At 53.2% G+C, this 15710-nt stretch overlaps 1 protein-coding gene across 1 annotated transcript in view; it reads right to left on the reverse strand.

The window, feature by feature from the left end:
* Nucleotides 1–15710, reverse strand: part of SLIT3 (slit guidance ligand 3) — a 719057-nt gene that overhangs the window by 20666 nt on the left and 682681 nt on the right. The window contains exons 28-32 of the mRNA XM_052659044.1: nucleotides 14157–14296; nucleotides 12052–12145; nucleotides 4600–4737; nucleotides 2889–3129; nucleotides 777–907 (exon numbers count right to left, since the gene is read on the reverse strand). Coding sequence (XP_052515004.1) covers nucleotides 777–907; nucleotides 2889–3129; nucleotides 4600–4737; nucleotides 12052–12145; nucleotides 14157–14296 — 744 coding nt within the window. The remainder of the gene's footprint in view (nucleotides 1–776; nucleotides 908–2888; nucleotides 3130–4599; nucleotides 4738–12051; nucleotides 12146–14156; nucleotides 14297–15710) is intronic.

Genomic DNA, 15710 nt, shown 5'->3' on the forward strand with positions numbered 1-15710 from the left:
CACAGGGAGGTTTTATGTGATTTTAAGTGTAACACAGACAAACATGTCTTGTTTGAGTAGTTCCTTTTATAGTATTATAAAAGTATTTATAACTAAAATAATTTTTAAATGTTCCTAGTTGAGAATTCATTTGACTGAGGAAAAAAAATTATAGCATGGCAAACTAACAGAGCTGTAATTTCACAGATGTTATTAACTCAGGATGAAGCTAAATTTAAAAAGTGAGCAGATTTAAAGCTGATGTAAGGCAGGGCATTAAGTAATAGCCCAGCTAACATACAGATAATGTAAAAATCAGGGTGGTGGTTGGAAAGGCTGAAGTTTAGGAAATACTGTCCTTTAGAACAGTTTGAAAGTCACTTAAGGAAAAGTCCTGCTCTCTCCATGCTCTGGAATTTCTTCCCCTTGAGTTCCAAGCTCATCTCCCCCTGTTTTCTTTCTTAAACTAATCAAAGATTGGGATGACATTTTTAAAAGGGCATCTCATTAAGCAGCCTCGTCTCCATTGGAGCAGAGGCTCCTGCCCAGGAGCCAGCTGGCCATTTATCTTATGGTAATGAGGTGTCATCTCCCTGTGGGTCTGCCTGCCTTCAAGACCGCCTCTCTTGCTCCCACCCGCCACTCTGTGACTGTGACTGTGTGTGTGTGTGTTGGGGGTGAGGAGGGGGCAGAAGCAGAACCAGAGCTGCTGGCAGCTTCTCGCAGCGCTGGATACAGGCGGGAAGGTGCTGGGGTGGGGGGCGCTTGTGCAGCGGGGGCGGGACCATGGTCCTCACCTGTACACTGTGGTCGGCGGGGAGCTCAGGCTGTCGTAGACGAGCCTCACGTGGCCCTGGTACAGCTCCAGCGCCAGGGGGTCGTTGTCCCCCTTGTAGAGGAGGATGCCGTTGTCCTTGTCCGTGGCCACCTGGAGGGAGGCACGAGAGTCAGGGCTGCCCTGAGGCCCGCCCCCCCCCCCCCCCACCTCCCAGAGCCCGCTTCCAGGTGGCATTTCCTGAACGAACCCTGGGTCTGAATTCATGGCCTTGCTTCCTCTTCCAGCTAGTCTATATATTTCCATAAGAAAGGCCTATGCTTAATACTCAAGCAAATGCTGATCGAGCAATTCCAAATACTTATGGGGTATTCAATATGTGTGGCTATGTTTTTATGTTGTGTGTGTGTGTAAGTGAACACATATATAAAAACGCCAGGAACCATGAGCTCTGACCTAGCCTCTCGGGGCCTTCATCTCTTCGTATATAGTAATAATTATAAACAAAAGACTAACCAGTACTATTTAATTCAGTGTTGACTATGAGCTCAGGAATTTTTTAAAACACCGGTGTCTGGGCTTCACCCCAAACCAATTACATACAAATATCTAGAGGTGAGACCCAGGCCAAGATAAGGTGCCCCAGGAGATTCTAATGTGTTGCCAAGGCTGAGAAGCACTGGTTTCAGAAGCCGCTGCTCAGAGGACATGTTCGCCAGGCACTGGGCTCAGGGCTGGGCTCTCGGACGGCCTGTCAGCACCCACTGCCGGGCACAGGGGCAGTGGAGAGAGGGGGTGCGGGGCAGCTGGTTGGATAGAACACTGGGGTGTCTGGGGCCCGGGGCCCGGTTAGTTGGGATGTGACACTTGGGTCTCTGGATGAGTAGGACTAAGGGAGGAAGGCAGGAGGGCAATGAAGTGACCCGGGACAAGGGATGATGGCAACCAGAGCTCCTTTCCTGTTTGTGCCAGTGGTCCAGCCCCATCTCAGAGGCCTGCTATGGACTGGAGGCTCCACGAGGTGAGGCCATGGGAACATCTGTGCGTCTCTGCAGCCCCAGTCTCTAGAATGGTACCTGGCAGGTATAGATGGCCAGTGAATCTTTGTTGAATGAATGTTTTTCTCCATAAGCTTAACCCCAGGCTAGTGTAGCCATAGCCAGAAGGAAGAAGGGGCCTCAGTGGATGCCACATGGCAGGGCTGCTGACTGGCCTGCACCCTCTAGCTGTGCCCCTGGGTTACCCACTGCTCACCAAGCCTGCTCTATAGGCAGGGTCCTGCTCTGTGTCTCGTGTGTGCACGGTCAGTCAGTCAGTTGTGTCTGACTCTTTGTGACCCTGTGGACGGCAGCCCGCCAGGCCCCTCCGTCCACTGGCTTCTCCAGGCAAGAATGCTGGAGTGGGTTATCATGCCCTCTCTCCTCAGGGGATCTTCCCGACCGAGGGATCAGGCCCACATCTCTTACATTTCCTGCACTGGCAGGTGAATTCTTCACCACGAGTGCCATCTGGGTCTCTCTGTATCGTATCCCTTGCCTTCCCCTCTGCCCCCAAGAGCACTGAGAGCATCCGGAAATGTGGTTTGGAAGAACTACTCAGATCCACAGGTTAAGGAGCCTGACAGAAGTTAGTTGGAAAAGAATCTGGTTCACACTAAACAGTTTCCTGCTCCCTGAAAGATGCCCTGCTCCCTCCTGCCTCTGGGCCTTTGCACACGCTGATCTCCCAGGCTCGAATGCACCCCCTCTTCACCCTGCACTATCAGCCCTTCCACCCTTCTCCACGCCAACTTCTACTCATCCTTCAGACCTCAGCTTAGTTATCACTGCCTCTGGGAAGCCTTTCCTGATTCTTCCGGGCATGCATGCTCCCACATCACTAAGGGTTACCATTGACCATTTTCTTGTTCTCCTGCCCTGGGCAAGGGGCTTGGCTGTCTTATCCCCCACTGAATCCCCACTGCCTGCTTGGCATGTAGTAGTTGAATGACTGTTCCCTAGAGGAGTCAGGAGCTGTCTATAGAAGCCTCTGCATGGAGTTGGCCAGGACCCCCCACCCCAGCTGTTTGCAGAACAGTCAGAGCTCAGCAGCACGTCAGGGTCCTTCCAAGGGCTCAGTTGGGGTGGGGGCGCACCTGCAGAGAGATGTTGGCCTGGGGCCGGACCTTGGCTGAGGCCAGTTCCACGTAGGAGTCCTTGCCCACGAAGTTGACGGTGATGAGCTTCTCGCACCTTGGGCCGACGAAGCCCGGGGGGCAGCGGCAGGTGGGCTCCTGCTGCACCACAATGCACTGGGCCCCATTCTGGCACTCGTACTGGTCACAGGGGCTGGTCTGCAGCAGGACCATGGGCGGGGGGTGCTCACAGTGGAGCCCACTGGGAGGGCAGAGGGGACGGCGGGGAGAGAGGACAGGGGAAGGTGAGAGGAGACACCAGGTCATTCAGGCCAAAGAGCTGCCTGGGGAGAGGGTGGCACGAAAGGGAAGGGGACTGGTTCCAGCCCTGCCAGTGACGGGGGCAGGCCAGCTCCTCTCTAAGCCACAGATTCCCACTTATAAAATAATGCAGTTGGGCCGGAGTGCAGGTCCTCCATTTCTGTGTCATCAGAATCACCTGCGATACACGTGTACAGGTGCAGATGCTCTTCCAGCCACGAATGAGTGATAAGCCACATGGCATGAACACACTATGGACACTATTCAGCCTTGGAAAGGAAGGGCGTGCTGACACACGCGGCAGTCCGGAGGGACCTTGAGATGGCCCTGAGCCAAAGCAGCAGTTACAGCAAGACAAACACGCCTGGTTCCACTCATACGAGGCACTCAGGGTGGCCAAACTCATGGAAAAAGAAAGTCGAGAGGTGACTGCAGGGGCTAGAGAAGGGGGATTGAGAGGGACAGTTTCAGCTGGTGAAATAAAAAGATTTCTGGAGACGGGTGGCTGTGATGGTTGCCCAACAATATGAGTGTACTTACTGTACATTTAAAAATGGTTAAGATGGTAAATTTTGTGTTATGTGCATTTTTCCACAATTAAAAACTTTTTTTTAAGTGTGGGTTTCCAGCTCCTTTTCCCCACCCCTGATTCTAATTTCATAGCCCTGAGGTGGGGCCCTGAAACTTATATTTTCATAAGCCTTGCTTGCAAACGGCCTGTCAGCCTTTGGAACCAACTGCCTTGAGAACTCACGGCTCCTTCCAGGCTCATGTTCCCAGTCTGTGACCAGGGCTCGTCTGCAGAGTTGGCTCTGCTTCCGTGAGACCTGACATGTATACAGAACACGCCCCCCCCCAGGCTGGGCCCCTTGACTGCGGTCCCTGGCCTCCCCTCCAGGACCCCCTGTGTGCTTCCCTTCTGGTCAGTGTGGGAGCTGGAGCGGACACCCATACACTCTGCCCATATACCCCACGGACATCTGACCACCTGGCCAGGGCCTCCCGTCTCCCTTTTCTCACCCGGCTTCAGTGACTGCCCCAAATCCTCCCATCCACCTCCATTTTCCTGCCACTAGGGAATCCATAATGGTTTATTCTCCAGCCTAGAAAGAAGATCCTGCCAGCGTGGGCATGTGGCTACCTCCACCCTGCAAGCTGGGCTCCAAAATGGTATCATCTTTCATTACGTGGAATCATGCCCAAATGTGACCCTAAGTCCAGCTGCCACGGGGTTGCCCTGGGTACCTCCTTTTTCCATCTACAACACGGGGTTAACAATGTCTGCTCTGGGATTCGGAGGGCATGAGGAAGGTTTGGGAAATAAAGACACCGTAGCGATGCAGAGCTAGGGTCGCCTGGGCCCCCCAGCCCCCGACCCTCTGCCGCCTGCCCGGCAGCCCCTCAGCCCTACCTGAAGCCCTGGGGGCAGACGCACGTGTAGCCATTGACCGCGTCCACACACTGGGCCCCGTGGCGGCACCGGTGGGTGGCGCAGTCGTCATCGTCCACCTCGCAGAGCTTCCCGCTGTAGCCAGGGAGACATTCGCACCTGCAACACGTCAGAGCGTGGCTGCTTCAGGCCCGGCCAGCTTCCAGGCAGCCTCTCCTCAATCTCCATTTGTCCTCGAGGCCCCTCAGCCCCCGCGAGCTCCCCAGAGCCCGGCCCACAGCCTGCGAGTCGGTGTGTGCCTGGTTTACATGGGGCACCGTAGAAACTAGTTTTATGAAGACAGTGGTAGATCCCAGTCAAAACCTGTCAGGAGCTGGCTGAGGGGTGCACGTTGTGGTCAGACAGGTTTTGGCTCGGATCTACCACTGTCTACATAGAACTGGTATTCAGCTTAGCCCTCCTCCGCGCACCTCCCACAGAGCACCTGGCTGAGGTCTCTCAGCACCCAGTGAGGGGGGGTCTGTTCACTCCAGGGTCAGGAGGAGACCTGGGCTCTGGGAGGGCGGACTGGACTTCCCTGAGGCCCCCCAGCGCAAGGATGTTTCGTTTACACGCGCGTGTGTCAGATGCTGTTCTCCACGTGTCTGCTACTCGGTGCCTGTTTCAGCATCTCCATCCTTAACTGTGGCTGATGATCAGTGCCTTCACCTCTTACGGTGGCTTAAGAAGCTAAGCGATCCACTCTGTGCGGGGCACTAGATCCACGCTGAATGAAGTGTGATACGCAGGAGCTGGTAAGCGCGGTGAAGCAATGAGGCTATGGCACTTCCTTTGATTCTTCTCTACTGTTTACTCATTGTCTCCCCCAGAGATTCAGGCTGATACAAGAACTGGGATAAAGAAGACGTGGTACATATACACAATGAAATGTTACTCAGCCATAAAGAGGGATGAAATTGGGTCATCTGGGGAGATGCGAATGGACCTAGAGTCTGTCATAAAGAGTGAAGTAGAAGGAGAAAAAAATTATAATGTGTGTATGTAGAATCTAGAAAAAGGGTGAAGATGAACTTACTGAATCTAGAAAAGGGGCAAGAATGAAGGCGCAGACGTGTGGACACGGCGGGGTAGGGTGGACTGGGAGAGGAGCACTGACATGCGCGCACTGCCGTGTGTGAGACCGACGCTGGCGGGGAGCTGCCCGTGGCATGGGAGCTCAGCTTGCTACTCTGTGATGACTCAGAGGGGTGGGATTGGGTGGGGTGGGAGGGAGGAAAGTGAAAGCAGAAACTAACACAACATTGTAAGGCAATTATACTCAAAAAAGAAAAGAAAGGAAGGAAAGACAAAACAACACTAAGCTGGGAAAAAAAAAGAGAGAAGGGTGAATCTCTTTGCCTTCGATAGATGCCTCTGGTCTCCAGGGGAGACTATGGAGCTGTGGTTCAACCCAGGCCTTGCGGGCCTGCCCCGCTTCTCCCAGAGGAGCGCCGTGTCGGCAGTTCCATTGTGTCCCTGCAGGCCCAGGCTTCAACCTGGCCAGAGGCGGCTGCTATGGCCAGCCTCCCTGAACGTGGGCCAGAAGCATGCATCTCTGGGCTCCTCTGTCTGAGGTGACAATGTGTCAAAGTCCCAGCAAGAAAGAGACCACAGGTACCACCTTACTCACAGGGGCTCAAACACACACACAGGCACTTATGAACACAGATCCTTCCTAGCTCCTCTCCCTCCTGCAGGGCCTTGAGCCTGCACACCTCTCTGGGGTCACTGGCTGAATGTTACTGGGCAGACTATGAAAAATAAACACAGCCTGTGTACGTCAGAGGAGGAAGCTGGTACAGGGGAAGGTGTGCAATAGGTGGTGAGGCAGGAAGTGAGATCTTGGAACACTTACATGATGAAGGTGCCCAACTGGGGAAGCATCAGGACAAGGGATGGTCCTCCCTCCCCACTGTCCTTGCTCCGCCCCCTCTAGGATGGAGAGAAGTGGGCTGGAATTGCAAGTAGATCCTGCTCGGGTTGCTGCGTGCTGTGGGTTCATGGTAAAGCACGATACTCAGGGGGCCTGGGTGTCCCTGGAGGCTGGCAAGTTCTAGAATTTGAGGATTTACTGGGCCTGTACCCCAACTGTGATATCTCTAAGATCTGACTATTCACCTTTACTTATATGATGGATAGACTTGAAACACATGACGTACTGCTGCACCAGCGAGTGCAAACTTTCACCACTTTGCCCCCACCTCATCCCAGTCTTTGAAAGCAACACCCTGGGGATGACTCTGTGGGAGTACATGCTGCATACGCTGCAGGCCAGGCCTCTGGGGGGTTCAACCTGGCCCGGTAGGTACATGTGCCTGTGTCTCCTGACTCCTAAGTACCTGCAGAGCAACTCAAGCTGTATGCGCTTCCCCCGAGGCAACAACAGCTACTCACTACTCACAGGGGCGAACCCAGCCTAGTAAGCACGGAGTTCAAGGCTGCTGACGTCTTCAGGAGGAATGAGGGAAGCCATGCTCCCTTGCAGGTGAAGCAGTAGAGGTCTGGAGGGAGATGTGTTTACGGCCTTCTTTTCTTTCCAATGCTACAGCCCTCTCTACACATGTGCTTCCTAAACAAAACCCCCAGGGGTCTTGTAAAAGTACAGCTTCTGATTCAGGGAGTCTGGGTGGGGGCCTGGGAATGAGCATGCCCAATAAGCTCCCATGGGATGCTGACGCTGCTGGTTCATGGGCCTCATCTCTAATGACGAGGATCCCTACAACGTTTCTTTATTGGCTAAAGACCAGCAACTGGTGGTATAGCCCGCATTCCTTGTTTTCACATGTTTTGCCTTTATCTTTTTTCTAAAGCATAAGGTTTATGCCATTTTGATATGCATTTAACTTACTGATTCTGGACAAAGAGGAGTAACCAAGTGACATCCTTGGTTTCAGGACATTAAGAATCTCCGGACTGAGCTGAGGAATCAGTCAGACCTGGGTCAGCTCTCATCCCCTTCCACGCACACATGACGGCCGCTTGCTCCACCTCACTGTGCTTCAGCCCACACCGGAAGTGGGAACAGTTTCTACACCCTAAGGGTGCTGAGTGTGAGACGCGGTAATACACAGCGCCTGATAGAGAGGGAGTGCTGTCCACAGCCCTCTGCTTCCGGTTCTGTCGTTTCAGTGTGTACTGGCAGTTACTTTCAGGCCTTCAGCATGTTATCATTTCAGTGTTCACGTCACAGGTACTATATAGTCCGATCTGCTTTGTTGAGTTGAGGCCTCATTAGAACAGCATACAAGGACATCCCCAAGGACAAACACCTTCACACTTGGGCAAAGGCTGCAGGGACTGCATGTCTCTCTTGTTAATGTCCCTGTGGCCCGCCGGGGATGTGAGTCATTGCAGTGATGGTGGGAGGCGGGTGGGGGGGGAGCATTGTGGGATAAAGTGGAAAATGGTGCACTGGGAGAAGGGGCTTTTGATTTAAACGCATCCTAATTTAAAAAAAAAATCAACATTATTGAGTTGGCCTGTAGACTTCATCAAGATTCTAAGAGACAATGTGCATAAATATATTATCTCAAGATTTTGAAAGCTAGACTGGTTTCTTTCTATCCTATTTTGTCCTTGAACTCAAGGAGGTCTTGGTTACAGGAGAGAGAGTTTCCAGGGACAGGGAGCAGAGAATCAAGATCTGTGGTCCTAACTCCCTAGCACCCCAACCCCAGCCCAGCGCCCTGGACCACTTCTGACCAGTCTCCACGCTCGCTGTGCTCATCGAAGCCAGCCTCCTCTGAGCCTGTTGTCCACTTGGCCGGGAACACCACTCATCTCCTTCTGTCCATGGATATTCTACCCAGTCTTCCTAGCTCAGCGACCACCACTACCCCTTCCTAGGCATACCCAAAGCTCTCTGCCTGTCAGTCCAGCCGCCGCAGCTTTGGGCTCAAGTCTGTGCTTTAAGCCTCTCCCCCCAGCCCTTTGCTCGCCCCTCAGTTAAAGAGCAGCCCTGGTCTGAAGTCCGAGCCTGGAGTGGGAGGAGCAGGGGCGGGCAGCAGAGGCATCTCTTGCTCTTCCTCACGCTCAGGTAACTGGTTACCTGAGAGCCTACCTGGCACGTCTCCGAGGGGATAGAGTCGGCAAGGCGGACCTGAAGGACCTCAGCTTGCTCTGTTCCCTCTGAGGCCAGGGCCCTGCACTCCTCTTAACATTTCCCCTGGCCCCGGGCTCTAGGCTGCACATGTCCAGACAGAAAAGGAAACACCAGCACACCTGCTCATGGCCCTCGGCCACCCTTACTTACCATAGACGCTGCTCCGCCTGCAGGGCCTGCTCCTCTCAGCCCATCCCACTGCCACCCACCCTTTGGTGGTCACCTCAAGTCTCACCTCCTAGAGTAGAGGGCTTCCCTCTACTCCAGGAGGTTCTTCCCCACTCCTCAGAACACCAGCAGCACCCAGGGCCTGAATCTAGGGCCCCAGGAATTCCTTCTTTTCTAAACCTCTGTGTGGTGTCAAATTTCCCTCCCCAGGTCCATGGCAAGAGCCTCGGGTGGAGGAAATAAGAAACCTCCTATACTACCCACCAACTCTCACCACAGTGAGGATTGGGGGACTGCAGTGGGTTGGCAGGGGGACAGCAACTGGAACCCATCATTCTTACATTCTAGGATTCTAAGAGTTTACAAGTTCAAGTTTTGGAGAATCCATGAATCTAAGAGTCCACAGTTCTAAGACCCTGTGATCCCATGATGTCGGGGGCTTTCTAAGATCATGGGTTTGCATGAAGTCCTGAGCTTGCAGTACAGAATCCGAGTCTCAACACCCCCAAGTCTGAGAACTCTCTGCCACGTGGCTGAGAGCTGAACAGACTCTGAGTGATGGCAGCTCCCGGGGACGTCTAGACCGCAGTCTCAGCTTGTGTCCTGATGCGGCTGGAGATGCCACTGGGTGACAGGCTGGCCAGAATTCTCCTCCAAGGCTCGTAAGCACAGGCACCAAGCTCCAGACCCGCATCCCTCGTCTCTGCAGGTGGCTGTGAGGGTCACGTTGGGTGTCTTTGCTGAGGGCTGGTCTGGGGTTCCCCCACAGCTGCTATGGTGTCTGTCAGATCCCCTGACCCTGACTCCTTGGTGTTAGAGGACCCCACTTTCCCCACTCACTGCAGACAGAGCCTACTGGGAAGGAGGGGAGGCAGGTGTGTGGAACGGAGCTTTCAGGGAGAGGAGAGTGCTCTTGACCAAAGGGTTCTGAGACGTCCCTCTCAGTATCGGAAAATCCTAAGACCTGAAGGTCCCGGGATCTTCTCCAGGAGAGGCGCCGGCACACTCTCACGGAGGATCTTCTCCAGGGGAGGCGCCGGCACACTCTCACGGAGGACCTTCTCCAGGGGAGGCACCGGCACACTCTCACGGAGGATCTTCTCCAGGGGAGGCACCGGCACACTCTCACGGAGGACCTTCTCCAGGAGACGCACCGGCACACTCTCAGGGAGGACCTTCTCCAGGAGAGGCACCGGCACACTCTCACGGAGGACCTTCTCCAGGAGAGGCACCGGCACACTCTCAGGGAGGATCTTGTCCAGGGGAGGCGCCGGCACACTCTCACGGAGGATCTTCTGCAGGAGAGGCACCGGCACACTCTCATGGAGGAGAGTGGAGGGAGGAGGTGGGGACAGTGCCCAGGAGTGAGGCCCCAGGGCGCCTTTGGTCCGCAGGCTCCTCCTGAGGCGGCCTCTTGTGCACCCTTAGAACAGCCTGAGCGTGCCTCTGCTCCCCCGGAGACACCGCCCCAGCGGCCACGTCTCCGGGCCCACAGCCCGCCTCCTCCCCGGCCCACCCCCACCACGCGCAGGCACAGAAGCTGGCGGACCTGCTGGAGCCAGAGGGCAGGGCGGGCTGCATCTGGGGAGTGGCACCAGATGCCCTGCGGCCTCTGCTTCCTCTGTGGGGTGGCTCCACCGCACTAGCTCTGGAAGAAAAGATGTGGTGACAGCCACGTCGCTTTCATTTCCCAGAATAATGGAAATAAAAGCAAGAATAAACGGGACCGACTGAGCCTCAAAAGCTTTTGTACAGAACAGGAAACAATAAACAAAACAAAAAGACAACACACAGATTGGGAGAAAATACTTGCAAATGATGTGACTGAGAAGGGACTGGTCTCTAAAATTTACAAACAGCTTATGATACTTAATAGCATCAAAACAAAACAACCCACTCAAAAACTGGGCAAAAGACCTGAAAAGACATTTCTCTGAAGAGGACACACGTGTCCATAAGGCACATGAAAAGATGTTCAACATCACTAGTTATTAGAGGAATGCAAATCAAAACTATAATATATCACCTCACACCAGTCAGACTGGCTAACATCAAAAAATCCACAAACAATAAATGCTGGAGGTGATGTGAAGAGAAGGGAACCCTCTTGCAATGCTAGCTGGAATGCAGACTGGTATAGCCCCTATGGAGAACAGTATGAAGGGTCTGTAAAAAATTAAAAATAGAGCTACCGTATGAACCTGAAATCCCACTCCTGGGCCTACATCCAGAGAACTGGCCCTAAAAGATGCATGCAGCCCAGTGTTGACCGCAGCACTGTTTACAACAGCCAAGACATGGAAACAAGCTAAAAGTCCACCAGCAGAGGAATGGATAAAGACGACGTGTTACATATGCCATGGAATATTACTCAGCCGTTAGAAAGAGAGACGTAAGGCTATTTGCTGCAACACAGATAGACCTAGAGAGTGTCAGACTGAGTGAAGTCAGTCAGACAGAGAAGGAAAAATATCATATGCCATCTGTTATATGTGGAATCTAAAAAGAAATGATGCAAATGAACTTATAAAACAGAGACTCACAGACTTAGAAAACGAACTCGTGGTTGTCACGGGGAAGGGACAGTTAAGGACTTTGGGAATAAACAGGCTGTATTTACAAAGGATAACCAACAAGGGCCTGTTGTAAATCTCATGGAACTCTGCTCACGGCTCTGTGTCAGCCTAGATGGAGGGGAATTCGGGGGAGAACGGATACGTGTGCAGGTATGACTGAGTCCCTTCACTGTTCACCCGGAACTATCACAACATTGTTAACTAGCCACTTTTGGTGTTAAAATAAATGAATACATAAAACTCAAGTGTTCTAACAGGAAAAAGGCAAAGAAAACGTGTACTGAGAGAGAGGGAGGGAGAGAAGAGCGGGAAGACTAGGGAAGGGTCAGAGAAAGGGGCTCGCTCTCTCTCTCAAGAGAGGAGAGAACAGGGAGGGCAGACACAGAGACTCATAAAGAAAGACACTGGCAAAGAGAGAATTAGACCGGGACTAGTCAGAGGTACAGGAAAGCACATGCTAGCAAATAGGTAATAGAAACAGAGAGAGTGAAAAAAAAAATATGGAAAGAACCCCAGAGCTTCTGCCTCAAACCCAGGCTACTGGAGCCAAATCCTTGGGACCTGGTGCCAGGCACGAATGAGCCTCACCTGAATCCTCTGTCCAGAGGGACGCACTTGGCCTCATGCTGACAGAGGTTCATCCCCGGCACACAATGGTCAATCACCTCGTCGCACAGCTCACCTGGTGGGGCGGGTAGAGAGCCCAGGCGTCAGGGAGGATACAGGGGGATGCCCCGGCTAGAAGCTCAGGTTCATCCAGTCCCTGGTCAGGAGGCCACGGTATCAGGAGCCTGCCATTTATTCTCTAGCCATCTCCTTTCTTCTGCACGTCTGTCTCAATTTCCCTGGCAGTGACCACAAGGGGAACCCAGGACCTCTCTTGGGCACTGTTAGAGCTTTACCATTTGGCTGTTTCACTTGATTATCCAGGGGCTGCAACAGCTGAAATCACCCCCGACTTGGTGAAAGTCGCTCAGTTGTGTCTGACTCTTTGCGACCCCATGGACTATACAGCCCATGGAATTCTCCAGGCCAAAATACTGGAGTGGGTAGCTGTTCCCTTCTCCAGGGGATCTTCCCAACTCAGGGGCTGAACCCAGGTCTCCCGCACTTCAGGCAGATTCTTTGCTGCCTGAGCCACCCGGGAAGCCCACCCCTGACTTTGGGCTGTGCTTATTTGTCTTTCATTCCACACTCATTTATGGAGCACCTCCTGTGTGGTAGCACTCTGCCAGGGGCTAGGGACACCACAGTGATCCAGTCCCAACCTCTCCCATGGTGTGTGTGTGTTGAGTTTGGGGGGCGGATCTACAAATAACCAGGCAATTATAACACACAGCTGTCAGCGCGATAATGGGAAAACTTGGTGGAAACTCAGGGGTTTCCTGGAGGGGCAGCCAGGGCTTAGCAGTGCAGCCCACCTGTTACAGATAAGGAAGGCCCGTGGGTTTTCTCAGAAAAGAAAATATGGAAAAGAATTTAAAGTTCTGGTCTCTGGCTACATCCCCTTTGAAATTCACAGGGCCAGAAAAATGCCTAACAGGTCATAAATACCCAAAGATATAAGGCCTGGCGATAAGCCCTGGAAAACTCACACCACCAGAAAGCAGAACATGGGAGGTCAGACAGGCCTGCAGGGGGTCAGGTTCCTGGAAGACACACCATTGATAACTTCCTTGCATTCGACCCAGTCAGGCCACGTGGAGAGTGATGGAGAGAAACAAGCTTCCAGCCAGAGAGGCGTGGGGCAGGTGTGCCTGGGGCAGGGTGAAGGACGGTTCGAGGGTGGCTAGGCGGAAAAGCATGGCAGACACAGCCCCAGAGTTGGCTCTCTGCTGTGGTGGGGGCACGCGGACCCCACCCTGCCTTCACAGAGGGTGCCTGTGTGCTTTCTAAGCCTCTTCTGCTTCTTCTCCACCAGTGACACTGAGCGGTGTATTCTCTGTGGGACACTTCTGACATTTTCTGGCACAGACAAAACCTCGATGTCCCATTCTCAGGAACAAAGTACAGTGAGTCAGAACTGCATCCCGGTCAATGGAAGAGGCAGGCAGGAAACTGCCTTCGTAAGTGTTTGCTTGGCAACCCCACCCCGTCCATTCTCCCACCATCAGTTCAGACCTGAATGAAGCATGAGCGCAAGGCAAGTGCCTCTCAGTTGGCCTCAGACACCACTGGGGAGCCCAGGGCTCCCAAAGGAGGGGATGAACACGAACTAAATGAACAGAGAGCTGAAAGCTGGGGACCTGCTCAAAGTGGGGAGGAGTGAGCGATTGGTGGGGGTGGATGAGGGAGGGGTGGACAAACGAAGGGAGAGGGTCTTTGGGAAGCCTCTCAGGCCATATTATGGGGGTTTCTTTGGATTCAAGTCTTTGTCCAGAGGGGGAAAAGAGGTGGAGTGTTTGGAAGAAGCCTAGAGAGTGGTGGGCTTCCCAGGGGGTGCAGTGGTAGAGAACCTGCTGGCCAACGCAGCAGACGCTGGTTTGATCCCTGGGTGGGGCGGATCCCTGGAGGAGGAAACGGCCACCCACTCCAGTATTCTCGCCTGGGGAGTCCCCGGACGGCAGCTGGCAGGCTACAGTCTGGAGTCTGCAGAGTGAGACTTGGCCGAGCACACAGCAGTCTCCTCCAATGCACGGCAAGCCCACCCAGGGCCCCGCACAGCAGCCCACTCCTGGGCATCGGGGACTCACCCGTGTAGTTCGGCGGGCACACGCACGCGTAGTTGTTGACCCCGTCCACACAGGTGGCGTTGTTCTCGCAGTCGTTGTCCTCGCAGTCGTCTGGGTTGACCTCACACCGCTGCCCCTCGAAGCCCAGGGGGCAGGAGCAGCTTTGGGGATGCGTGGGTGGGGTCAAGGGTCAGGGAGTGGGGGTGGGTTGGAGCAGCAGGGGGAAGAAGGGGGTGGGAAATACAGTCAGTCAGATTTCTCCTCTGGATGGGAGTCTGAGGCCGTTCTTGGGGCACACAAGGCCGGGCGTTCTGAGCAGGAAGACCTCTGAGAGCCTTAGGGGCATTTCTGATAGCCCTCTGCCTCCAGTCTCTCCTGGCCCTGGGTGGCTGCTTGCCTGGGGGCAATTCCTACTGGCAATGCCTCCTTCAGCTGGAAGTGGTGGAGCTTTAATTCCTCCCAGTCTCCTAAGCGACCCTTCTATGCGTAGTTCTCTTTTGTAGACAAAGAGAGAAACAGCGCAACAAACTCTGTACTTTTTTTTGTGACTCAAGGGCAGCTTTTTAATCTGGAGCAGAAGCACGACTTAGTGGCCAAGATCAGGTTTTGCAACCAGGTTTCCTGGGTTAAATTCCATATCTGTTTCATCATCTGTTGACTGGTGGTACTATCTACCTCCAGGGTGGCTGTAGGCATTAAATGAGATTATATAAGGAAAACACTTAGAGTGATACACAGCACAGAAAGCATGTCAGCTAGATTTTGTTCTAGACAAAACCACACACCTCCTTAACCTTCCCTCAGGGATGCCATTTCTCCTTCTCATGTATCCCTGCTACTTCTGAGCCCCCTCCTGCTCCTGGAAGATGAGGGGGTCGGGTGGGAGGCCACCTTTCCTGCCAACACTTTCTGGTTAAAAACACTATAGACCAGCATGACACAATTCCTTAACTTGTCCCTGCAGTGTTAAACCTCTTGGATACACCTCATTCCGTCTCCTCTGCCTGGCCTTGGCCACAGCCCCGGGGTCAGGCTGCATTGCCCAATAATAAGTCAGAAAAAAAATCAGTCAGTATTGATGAAGGCTGGGCAGATGACAAGGGGCGAGGCGAGCTGAGAGGGTGCAGGTGGAAGATGAGAGTCTGAGTAAATGAAATTAAATGAATGATGCAGGAATCTCACTCTTCCTGTGGGCCGCCCCCCTCGTCAGGGACCAGGGTACTGTGTTCCAGCTCAGACCAAGAATCCCAGGCCTCTCTCCACTTGAAACTAAAGTAATAGAAAGTGGGATTTTTGTGGTCTTATTTTTTTTTGTTTTTTTCCCTGCACCATGTGGCTTGTGGGCTCTTAGTTCCCTGACCAGGGATCGAACCCAGGTCCAAGGCAGTGAAAGCCCACGTCTTAATCACTGGACCACCAGGGAATTCCCTTAGAATCCAAATTAACATCCTTTTTTCTATGACCTGAAAAGTGGGTCACATTTTCTACAAAAGGCAGGCAGAAGGATTCTTGGGTCTGAGCTCTTCAACTCTTCATGGAGCGAAATAAATGACGTTAACGCCTTTCTTTTTTTTC

The sequence above is a fragment of the Budorcas taxicolor genome, chromosome 20 (assembly GCF_023091745.1).
Source record: "Budorcas taxicolor isolate Tak-1 chromosome 20, Takin1.1, whole genome shotgun sequence".
Taxonomy (NCBI): domain Eukaryota; kingdom Metazoa; phylum Chordata; class Mammalia; order Artiodactyla; family Bovidae; genus Budorcas; species Budorcas taxicolor.